This window comes from Argiope bruennichi, chromosome 3, assembly GCF_947563725.1.
Source record: "Argiope bruennichi chromosome 3, qqArgBrue1.1, whole genome shotgun sequence".
Classification (NCBI taxonomy): Eukaryota; Metazoa; Arthropoda; class Arachnida; order Araneae; family Araneidae; genus Argiope; species Argiope bruennichi.
Genome location: NC_079153.1, coordinates 142311039 through 142324088, shown reverse-complemented (window position 1 = coordinate 142324088; position 13050 = coordinate 142311039). Strand labels below are relative to the sequence as shown.

At 27.5% G+C, this 13050-nt stretch overlaps 1 protein-coding gene across 1 annotated transcript in view; it reads right to left on the bottom strand.

Moving 5' to 3' along the window:
* LOC129963783 (protein virilizer homolog) overlaps window positions 1-13050 on the bottom strand; it is a 111062-nt gene that overhangs the window by 34638 nt on the left and 63374 nt on the right. The window contains exons 20-23 of the mRNA XM_056078337.1: window positions 9829-10017; window positions 7745-7842; window positions 2018-2164; window positions 549-644 (exon numbers count right to left, since the gene is read on the bottom strand). Of these exons, the coding sequence (XP_055934312.1) occupies window positions 549-644; window positions 2018-2164; window positions 7745-7842; window positions 9829-10017 (530 nt within the window). The remainder of the gene's footprint in view (window positions 1-548; window positions 645-2017; window positions 2165-7744; window positions 7843-9828; window positions 10018-13050) is intronic.

Sequence of the window (13050 nt, the reverse complement as noted above, 5' to 3'; positions counted from 1 at the left end):
TCATTTTTTCATTTCATTTTCAGAATATACCTTATAAAAATAAATGATTTATTATTATTATCCTTTTTCTATTTTGATAATAGTCCATTTAGCATAAAACTTAATTCCAAAATAATTTTTTTTTCCCGGCCATATATAAACACTTGTTGGTTTAACATATTTTTTCAGGATTGTTTATATATTAAAGTATATTCAAAAATTTTCCATTTAATTAATAAATAAAAAATAGTTAATTTTTATAAAATGAAGAAATAACATTTCTGTTTGTCTGATAAAACATTGAACACTGATAAAACACTGCTTACATATACCTACAAAAAAAAAAAAAAAAAAAAAGCATGCCATATATTAACAAAATCTAAAATCATGAATGTCATGGCATGGTTAAACTGATATCAAATGATTTATAAGGAAAACAGAAATGCACAAAATTTAAGTACACATGCACATCTAAAAATGACTGAAAAATCCATTATAAAATTTTATCTATGCAAAATATGAAATCTATCAATTTAAATAAAAGAATAAATATATAAATAATTTCTTACTGCTTGTGCTAATTGATATGAATAAGAAGAAGGAGGAATCAGAAGCATAAGGGAGTAGACATTCAGCAGAATTGGAACAGCAGTGAGATCCTTAAACTAATAACAAAATCATAGCTAATTATATGTATTACAAGTATTTAATATGAAATGCAGACTAAAATAACAAAGAAACACCTTAAAATGAAATAAACAACATTGCAATATCTTTTCAGATTTATAAATTTACTTTCAAAAATTCACTTTAATAACGATAAAAAGTTAAGAACCCCCCCCCCCTAATTAAATATGAAGGTAGAAGCATATCACATTATGAAAAACTGGGATTTTACAACAGAAACATTTAAAGCTTGCTAAAAAATAGGAACTGAATATACACTGAAAAACTATTTACTCTTTCTAGTGATAAATACTGAAAACTTTGTAAACCCACACAGAGAATCTAAAGCCTACTCTTTGAAATTAAAAAATATATAAAATGCAAAAGTATGTGGTGGCAAGAACAAAAGTTAATTTTTCTTTTGCTGTTGGCAGAGGCGAGTTTATTTTCATTACAACACTAATGACTTCCTCCAGTAAGGTATTACTAGCATCTTTTTTTTTTTTTTTTTTTTTTGGCACTAAATAACTTGTTCTTGCAAAATGATGAGTTTCTAATGCAGTATACAAAAGTATAATATTCTAATGCAGTATACAAAAGTAAGAATAGTATGCAAATTAAAGTTTTGATGAAATTACTCTAAGGATATCAATTAGAAATTAAGCAGATAGACTCATACAAGACAGAAAATGTTCAGATCAATATCAAAATAGATTAAATCAGTGAAAGGAAAATTGCATGAATTCAAAAATTGAGTGAACTTAACAGAATATAGTTATGAAAATATGAGGACAAGATGCATATTATTGCATATATATATCATGTGTAAAAATATTAATGTTCTGTAAATTGTTAGATATGCTGTGAACTCCACATTGTAAACTCCTTTTTTAGAGAAAAAAGCACTTTTGCAACAGAAGCAAATTATTTCTCACCAAGAAATTATTGTTAGTTTTGTTTTGAAAACAAACAAACCATTAGCAGAAGAAAAATCATCATATTAAGTCTTATGCATGATTTGAAATGTTTAGAGCAAATATTTATATCGAGACTTATCTTCTTTCAAGTGCACCACACACGTTTTTCAAACAAATAATCTAAAAAAATAATTAAAAATTTTGTAATTTTTTTAAGTAATTGCAGTTTACAGAAGTTTTACATAAAGAATTTAAAATAAAAACAAAAAGGAAAATATAAATACAAATATGTTCTTTCTAACTGAATATTATAAAATGTTGACTAAAAAAATTAATTTGGCTTTACATTTGATAGTGATTATTTATTTCATTCGGTTTCAAACTTTTCAAATTCAGAAAAAATATGACATCAATTTCTAACTATCTTGTTTTACAAAGAAGGAAATAAAACTTACCTCCGTTCCTCGACTAGAGATAAGATTAGCTAAAATTGCTTTTAAAATAAAAACAGATGGTTTAACAATGGATACAACCAAGACACCTTGTAATCCAATCAAGGATGGAGATTGATGTGATGGCTTCAGAAAAATATCGCTGATACTCTAAAATTAAAATAATTTGTATTAAATTTGTATTGCGAAAATTTTTAATTCACAATTCATTGCAGTATTTATTGACTCAAGTTTAAATATATATATATAATTATTTGGTTTATTTAAACCTACATGCCCCAAATTAGCTGATTGGTGCTGATTAGAGCAATTATCCTGTGTGTGTGTGCGTGCAATAGTTGATTTATTTTTTAATTTGAGCTTCTGTTAATGTGATGGCAACACATTGATAAAAGCTAATTTTTTCTGATTGACGTGCTTGTGCAGATTAAATTTTATTTTTATTTTGTGTGAAATATATTATTGAAAAGTATAGTGAAAATATTTCTTTAAAAATTCGTTAAAAATCGAAATCTAATTTAATGTGTAAAAAATTGGTAATATTAAAAAGATAAATTTTTCAGCTTTAACTTGATGTAAAAATTAACTTTGTGCTGTGATATTTTCGGAAGTTATAGCGGAAAAACGCTAAAATTTCGTCTAATTTTAATTAATTAAAATTTTAAAAAAATAGCTCCAAGGTGCACATATCCAACCACCAAATTATACATGTGCCAAATCTGGTAGCTGTAGATCGAAAGGTCTGGCCTGTAGAGCCCCAACACACACACACACACATTGAGCTTTATTATAAGTATAGATTTAAAGATTAACAGAAATTTCTTTGAAATAATAATTAAAAACAACAGTAAACAAAGACTGAATTATAAAGACTCTGAGATATATAATATCTATATATTTAGCTTATTGGTTAGATTATATGCCGACTAATAATCTAAAATATGGAAGAAAATAAACAAAAAAAAAAAAAAATTATTTTGAAAAGAAGGAAAAGCTCAATAGTATATGTAAAAAAACCTCCATCATTATTATTAATAAAAAAGAAAATATTTTGTCCAGGAAGTGGCCTGCATGATTTGTGTGTTGAGTTATTGCAAGTTATTATTCAGTCTTATTCATTACTTCAGATGTAATGATTGAGATCAAATGAAATGTTTGTAATTGCAAAACAGAGTATTTTATTTTAGAGAAATTTACATGATCTGAGAACCAGACATTCATGATACTATTCTATTATCTTCCAAGTATGAGAACCTTCAAAATTAATCTTTTTTTGCAATAAATAATAATTTGCTATATATTATTACAAATCTATGATGCTGTTTCCTAGCCAGTTAGTTCAATCACTAGAAAAACCATTTTACGATCAACTCTGTTGGATGCTGATCGGATACCGAATCAGTGATCTCAGGGCTTAACGACAAAATAGATAACACTGAAAACTTCCAGAATTTTAGAGATTCAACCAATAGGAATCGAGATATGCCTGATTGTTCCAGGACCTTCTCTGCCCGCCTCTGGGAACTATAAAAGGCTGTTAGTCATGTATTCAGTCGTGGAAAGACACGGCGGAATAGTTGGATCAGTCTGGCGAAGTGCAAGCTTTGTGTGGAGCAAAGCATTTACTGAATTCAGCTGCGTGCCGAGTCCTGTTCTTTGTTGTAGAAGCAACATCAAGTCATATGAGGAGTAGCAGCCGTGTAGTAGGGAGTTGGCAGCTGGATACAGCTAAAGTAGAGACAGTGGAGGATTGCAGATGCTTGGAGAGACCGTAGAGTGAAACTATGCAGATTCCCTCCTCCTCTGAATTCTGTTCGGACACTTTATGTGCTGTGGTTATTTTTACTACTGTTTACTACTTGTAAGCTACTGCTTGTTGTAATGTGCTGCTGTATATTGCCTGTGTTCATCTCGGTTGTGCATTTGTTGTCTTTGTATTAGAGTCATCATGTTTAATAAATGTCGTTGTCATTCATAATTAAAGCACTATTTATTTTATCAACCAACAAATTGGAAAATTATATGTATATATATATATGTATATATATATATATATATATATATATATATACACAAAAAAAAATTCATGATGGAGATATGGAGATTCATTAAGAATGAAAAGGAAAATTCTAAAAACTATATTAACACAGCACGATTCAATTGCTTCACAATTATTCAATTCTAAAACCAGGGATAGATCAAATCAAACAATTCAATTGAATTTTTTAAACCTGCACGCAAACCTGAGGGAATAGATGATTTTATTCAGAAAAACAAATTAAATGATTTTAAGGATGAAATTTGATTAAACATTAACTGAAAATTGATGTTGAACAGTCTATTTCATCTGTATCAAACTGTAATGCAAGCTTGAGAAATTGTAATCATCAGTAAGGAAATAAAAATTATCAACATTATCTGTCCCCATATTTATTGATAAAGCTGAAAAATGGATCATGTTTAAAGACGTTCATTGCAGGTATAATTGAAAAGACTTTATTGATTTCAAATGCTATAATGTTTCAATATCTAAAAATCAGGTGTAGGGATAAAGCTTTGTGAATTATGCAATCAATCTCTATATCTGACACTAATCTTAATTGCATGGTCTTTAGAAAGCAGGATTTAAACAGATGAGAGCTATTAAATTCCATAATCAAAAAAACTTTTGTGTCAACCTTATATAAGTAAATCATCTAGTGACATATTAAATTCAATTGATATAATGAATAAGTGCATTCCACCTTTAGAAAAAAAAATAAAAAAACTATAAAATAAAAAAATCCCCAGAAACAATGATTGTGTTTAAAATTGATGAAAAGCTACATAAATGAACTCATTACTAATGGGAGGGGGAAAAAACTGAATAATTTTCGAAGACTGGCCTTTTAAAACAATTTTGCTTTTGAAAAGTCAAGTAATATCCTTACGAAACAGTAAAATAAAAGAAAGAAAATAGAATCATAGTTTTTAAAATAAAGTTAGAAGTATGGTTCCAATATATAAGACGAAAACATATTTTAAATGAGTAAAATGCCATAGAAAATAAGTTCATGCACTGTATAAAAATCCAAAATTTAAAAATATTTCTGTAAGTGGCATATGTGAAGTCAGGAAAAAAAACCATTTGTTTTAATTCCCTAAAAAATCATTCCATTAGGAACTATTTGGAACTTACAAGTGTCAAAAATGTTCTAAAAAGCATTTCATATTGCATTACTTTGAAAATAAAAAAACAAAACAGTTTCAAAAGACCAGAAATTGAAAAAAAAATTATATATTCTCAAAGGATAAAATGGCAACATCAAGTCTTAATAGAAATGCTTCAAATTTTTATTCATGAAATGAGCAGAATATACTTTCTGTAGCACCAATGACTGGAGATAGAAAGCTGGCAAAAGAAAACTACAATTCTTTTTCATGCAAATAATTTTGCTTGAAATTATTCCAGAACCTTGAAACGCAGGAGAGCATTACTAAATATGTGAGACGAACCCAAAGAACAGATTACACATTCTTTCCCTTTTTATGGATCTGTCAGTATAAAATTCTAAAATTAATAAAAGGAAATCTGAAATTATATTATATATATATCAACTTAAAAAATTGCTCTAGAACTTAATGTGGTTGTTACTATTTTTGGAACTAGATCATTTTTTCTGCAGAATATCACTATCAAAATAACAATTTTATTTATATCATGTTTATCACCATCATCAAGTCACCAACCCACTTTTTACTAAAAAAAATTAAGGGTCACAAATAATACTTTTTCTTTATATTTTTTTTGGCCACCTTTTATTTAAAAACTATTTTTTTAACATTTCCAGATTGTCTCCTTTTATTTCAAATACAAATAATTTATTGTTAGCTTCATTGTACACACCTAAAAGTTCTTAGCCTTCACCTAGCAATACACAATTATACACAAAAGTCTGTCTCTTACTTTTGTCATATGCAAATTTAATCCAAGGACATCCAATCGTGGATTGTTGCTTTTTTTTTCCACCCCTATTTACAAAGCTATTTTTTGTGAATGCCTAACACAATAATTTTGTGTGATATATGTACCATTCTAAAACTTTTTATGGTTTTTACATGTGCTGAATAATACCCATCAACAGATAAATTTGGAGCAGGAACTATAGCCTCTAACTTCACCTGCAAGCTACAGGCAATTTTGGAAGCCCTTAATATGTATAAAGCCCTTCCCACCTCTGAGCAAGCAAAGGGCCTTGTTATCTTCTGCAACTCGAAAGCTGCCCTCCAAGCAATTTTAAAAGGGGATTTTTCTACCACCCAAGAAATCATCTCAAATCTTCATGATCTTCCAGATTTAAACAAAACCTGTACTCTTCAGTGGATACCTCCACACCTTGCCATTGCAGACAAATTAACCAACGAAGCCAGAAATCTCAACTTTAACGACTATAACGTTTCCATCCAAGATGCAAATGCAATAGCTAAATCTAAACTAAGAGAAAAATCAACACCAACGAAACACTTGATTTGTAATATAAATGCAGATAGATCCACTACAAAAACTATAGCCAGGTTGAGAACCAACCACCACAGAGGCATGAAGATCGACAGAGAGGGCAGGAGAGTCTACAGGAACTGATAGCTGCTGACCCAGATACTCAGCTGACACCATGCCACATTTTTGAGTGTCCAGCTACGAGTGTTAATCTGAGATAAATGGTAGGCTTGCTGTCATTGATAGACCTGTATGACGATAACATCAAGCAAATTGCAGAAGCAGTAATGAGGACTCATGGATACATTTGATTTGGCTATGTCATAGACACGACAAAAAAAAAAAAAAAAAAACATGTGCTGACCATTTTACAACAGAAAAAAAGTGGCCAATATCATTTGAAAATTTAGTGTTTCTGTACCTATAATCGTAACCATAAAAACCATTATGTTATTGTTCAAAGAATAACGAATAAAGTTTTTTTTTTATGACCACCCTGTGTATATGATGATGATGACGAATACAATGGCTTTTTAAGAATATACTTTCACACAAAAAATTATGATATGTAAAATTATCTTTTTCAGTTACATTTTTACTTAAAATTAGAATATTAATTATACTAAACAAATTTTAAACATTACCTTATATATATATATATATATACATACATACAGAGAGAGAGAAAGAGAAAGAATAAGGTCATTTTAAAAAACTGATTCTTCAAAGAAAAAATCCTTTGCTCATTTTTTCACTCATTTTCAATAAATTTTAAAATAATTTTACAAAATTTATTTAAGCATACACAACAGTAATTCAAGAAACAATATCATTTAAAATATCAACTATCTTTTCATTCTATACTAATATAAGAATGGTAACACTTCTGAGAAGGAAAATTCTGATTCCATGCCCCAAAACTTTCCTTGTACTTCATAGTATTTGTTAATAAAGTTAAAAGAAAATCTATTCATTAATTATGTATATCTACACTGTTATAAATTTTTCTTTTACTTACGCAGATTAAGCCACTTTTCTTTAACATAAGATTTTGCAGTAACAATAAACAATACATCAAAAATCAGAAAATGTGTCTTTTCAAGATTTCTATAACGTTGATTACTAATTTATGTAAATATATGAATCATACATGAATACCCATTCTGCAACAGTCAACTTGAAAACAGAAAGAAATTGAAGAAAGAAAGAAGAAAGAAAAGAAAAAAGAAAGAAATTAAATTTTAAATACTTACCACAAGAATATTTTTAAGGCTATCCATACCATTGTTGGAAAACACTTGAATAATTGCATACATATATTTTAATTCTTTTTCATCCTTTTCTGAAGTATCTGAAAAATTAAAATACATATTAGTAAATAATGATATGGAAATATATAGTTAAAAAAGCTGCACTACAATTGCATGAAAATTTCAAAAGCTTTATTTATTTTGTTCAGAATTTATAATTGAAAAGCAATCATTTTTGAATAAGTAAGTAAAATCACATAGCATCACAATAAAATTTCTTATCATTCTATGACATTTCCAGTTTAGTAACAGTAATGGCTCCTCAAAAGAAGAGGAAAAATCGTGGGATATAAAACTTAAAAAAAGGAATAAAAAGTAATAATCAATAGAAATTAATTAATTTTTCTTTATTTAATCACTTGATCACAATATGGCAATGTATACTTATGTGCAAAATAACCATGCATTATGCACTAGTTAAATAGTAATAATTTAATTATTCATATTTTTAAAAAGTATTAGAAAAATTCAATTAATAAAACAACACATTATATATAATAATAGCCTATAATTTCCTTTAGCTATTTAGCAGACTTATAAAAACAGCTATTAGCTAAATAAACTTCTTTCTAATTTTTACAGACTTAGAGGTTTTGCCTACATAGCACAGAAAGAAAAGTTTGTGTATTTTACTATTGTTTTGCCTGTATCCCCACCCTTCTAAATTAATTTTTAAGTTAGAAAGAAATGAAATAAAAAAAACAGATTATATTTTTCCCAGTTTGAATGAGTCTGTGTTATTAGATTCATCTGTCTCCTCAACTTATTTGATTATGTAAAAAAAATAGACCATGTGCCTGACTATATACCAACTATATGGAACACTAGCCATCGTAAGCAATCAGTTAGATTGAAAATTGTACTAAAAAAATTATCACCAATCAAATTTTATGCATAAGCTGATGCTCAAAAAAGGAAGAATCAATGGGAAAATATTTCATTTAAATTTCCCAGCTTGAAAAGACGGGAGCTCTGATATTCTTCAAAGACTGCTGTCAAAGATAAATATTTGTTTTTTTTTTTTTTTGTTTTTTTCTTTCCTTCTTTCAGAATGGAAGGAATTTATAATAAACTTACAATTAACACTTTTGTGTGTATATCTTACGTATTAATATTTTTCAGATAATTAAATATTATAGACATTGTTCACTTTTCAAGAAAAGTAACTAACAAAGAAAACATTTTATGAATTACTAGATTTGATCATTTCATTTAATATTTTGCTAATGTTATCATTATAAAAAATTAAGCATTCACAAATTATTGTAGTTCTGTTTGATTAATTTATTTTTGTTGTAATCAAAACATTTTATAAGTAATAAAAAAAAGATCCAGAAGATTAAGAACTGTATCAAAATAAAAATAATTACAAACGCACATCTAGTTAAATTTCGATTAAATATTTCCATCATCATATTGCAACAAATTTATGTAATTTAGTGCTGCAACATATTTTTATCTATATACTAGAATCTAGAATGAAATATAACCATAATTTTTCTAGAATTAAATATCAATGCAATTAAATCTTAAAAGTCTCATGAAAAATTAACTCAAATATTGACAATCTATTAATCTCTAGTAAAAGAAACTCAGGATTTTTTTTTTTTTTTTTTTTTTTTCAAATATCTTTGTAAATTTTCAACAATGAGAGAAGAGATTAGTATCTGAACAATAAAAGTTAGTTCAGATACTGATAATAGTTAATTTTACTTTTAAGTTATTTTGAAGCCAAATTAGAGAAACTGTGTTTGCCTCCCTGTCTGATTTATCCCCCCCCCACCGTTGGAGAACTTCTGAAGTCGCAGCTGAAAAAAAGAACACGAAATATCAACTAAGGGGTTAAATTAAAATTTTGTCATGAAAATTAGCTTTTCAATTTTGTATCAATAGTATTTAACAACAACAATATGCTATATTTAAGTATGAATGCTAAGATTGCCAAATTCTTTAAAGTCACAAAAAATGTAATTAACATATTTACTTATGATTCAAGTTTTTAAAACTTATTAAAAAAGTGAAAGCACCTTCTTGTGGTAATGTTAAGTATTGAAGAATTCTAAGGGTTGTTATAAGTTCTGGTGGTAAAGAACTGGCATCTTCAGTGTGATTTTTCAGAAGTGTTATTAATGGCAAAATGGCTTCATAATTATAAGCAGAAAGAGAGCGAGTAGGGGCCATCCAAAATCCAAGGTCATGCAACTTCGGCGTAATTTCTGAAAAAGATTGAAAAAAAAAATTTAAAAATAATATTTAAAGATAATATTGTAATAATTTCAATTTGTAATTTAAAGGTAATATTGTAATAATTTCAATTTGTAATTTAAAGGTAATATTGTAATAATTTCAATTTGTAATTTAAAGATAATATTGTAATAATTTCAACTTCTTTACTATTATTTTAAAAAATTATGGTAAAACTTACACCATATGAAGAATTTAAGAATTTTATATCTGAAACTTATAATTTATGATGTGAAAGTATTTTATAAAAGATTTCTTTCCAGGACTAACCAAAAGGCAAAAAAGAGGGAATCCAAAATTGGGATACAAAATGGTATGCGAAGGAAAAACATGCAAAAAGTAAAGAAATAAGTAGTCAATGTACAAAAAGCATTTTCAAAATTACAGTGTGTGCGTGTGTGTGTATATAAAAATATTTTAAGCAGTTGCATGGCAGATTAGAAGAAACTTTTGAAAATTTCACTTAGATTAATTTCATCACAGGAAGCATATTATGTACAAAAAGCAATGAGATATATCAGTCTACATTGGGACACAAAAGAGTAAAATAGACTTTTCCCTCAGTGATTTTCTACAGAGATTTTGATAGGGATTTCTTTGACACATGTAGTCCTAGAAAAGGGAAATTTAGGTATCTTTAAAAGAATGTGGTAAGCATTAAGGATTTTTGTCCTTCACTCAGAGAATGAGAAAAGCTAGAATGAGCAGTTTTATAGAGCACATGTTAAAAGTAATTAAATTTAAAAAAAAGAGATCGTTAAGAGAATAAGAGATAAGTTCATATGTGCTAATTTCAAATAAAATTAGGAAATTAATTAATATTTAAAAATATCATTATACATATATAAGTAAAAAATCAATAGCACATGATTTTCTGAAAGGAACTTTAAGAAATATATTGTTAGAAAAAATTTAAATGTACAAGTTCAGCTAGATATCAGTTTTCCTCTTCACAATGCATTCTACTAGCCCAAATGAGAAAATTTGTACAGAAAATTCAAATGATGCAATTAGCCATTTACTAAAACAAATTAGAATTAAATTTTACCAACACATGTGCTATAAAATAAATAAAAAGAAGGCAGATTCTGCATGGGCATAAGTTGACTCTCTGCACATTGTTCCTATGTTTAAAAAAAAAGCACTACCAGAGCTACCAACCCCACATCAAAAAATTTAGGAGCACAAGACTAGAAAAATAGGAGCAAATCTACGATACCAATTTTTATTAGTTATTCCCATGTACTCCATTATTTTCACAGTTTTGACATAGATTTCTTTAAAGCAATGAAACTCATAGAATGTTTAAATAAACAACAGCAATAAACAAATTAAAATTATTTTATATATGAAGTACACACATAGATAACTTTACTATGTAAGAGCGCGCCAAACCATTTTTCAAAACCAAAAGTAGTATTTTTTTTTTAAATTGCATTTGGTAAGCAGATTATTCAAATTACATAGGGAGAGTGGGAAATACAAAAATAAAACCGTCAAACTTTAAAAAATCAGACTTTTCTGATAATGTTCGGCTTACCGAAGTAAACTGATAAAAATCGGAGTACTTGGCAGGTCTGCACTACTGATAAAATTATTTTACCAAAACCAGCAGAACTCTGTTGGAGCTGCATAAAAATTCTGCAGTACAAAGTAGATACAAAGATGCCCAATGAGGCCTATGCAAAAAAATACAGAAATTTGAAATAACTGGGCAACCAGGGATTCTTCCAGGATGAAAGCAAATCCCATTTAACAAACATCTTCTAGCATCCAAAATGTTGATACCAAACTGAAAAAAGTTAACAGTCAGCTGCTGCATGGTAGTGTGAATGTACTAATTGTTTTCCACATATTGGATATGTTATATTCCACTGTATAAATAACTTAGCAGAGGGTGTTGTTTTTATAGCTACAAAATTAAGTATTTGCACCTATTGCAGGATAGTTACTGACAAAGTTTGAAAAAATTTTGCACTTCAGTACTTTTTTTATATAATTTAATATTTACAAATAATATTAAATGTTTTTATGTGTATTGAAAAAGCTTTCTATCAAGGGCTTTTTGTACTAAAAACTTTTGCTTAGTAAATTTTAAGCACATCATTTGTATTATCTGTATTTTAAATTTTATTTCATTTGGACTAATAAAATGTATTCTAGAGTCCAACCCTCTGAAGTGGGAAACTAACTTTTTGCTAACCCTATATAGAACAACAAATATAATGGATAAGCCAGTACTTTATTACAAATATACTAAGCATATTTAAGTAAACTTTCCTTTAACAGTCAATGGATTTTTGCAACATTCTCAGACACAATTAATATTACTATACTAACTTATAATACTAACTTTTTGAATTTTTTTTACAGATCTTTCATTAGTATGACTCAATTGACATTTATAGTTTGCTATTGAACAGCAAACACATTGGTACAACAAACAGCTTCATTTTGCATATAATATACAGTTTAGACCTGGAACTTGATTTTTCTCTGCAATTGACACCCTTTGTCCTTACTACATGTCCTTCCATACCCTTTGCCAGATAGTGTATGGGAGAACATACAGATAGTAAGAAAGAACTTCCCAAGGTAGAAAATTCCTTCTGTGTGATAAATTGAAAGAAAAAAAAAATTCTCTGATAAAAAAAAATGTATAAGTTTAATTTATTTTTTATTTTTTAAAATCTTTTTGGGTTTTAATTTTTGGAAAATAGTTGTTTCTTAACATCATTAATTTATTAAATCAAGAATTACTCGTCTATTAGGACTAGTAAAATGTTTGACTCCTTATTTTAAAGAGGAATTCATAAGATTTAATATGTAATGTTACTTAAGTATGCTTAGTGATTTTTTTTTTAAATTTAAGAAGTGAAATCATACTGGCATCAAGAAATACGATTTTTTTTTTAAATTTCATAACTAATAATGAATTACATTTTAATTTTAGTATAAATACAAAAAAATTAGAGATTTAATTTTACAATCTTTATGTACATCAA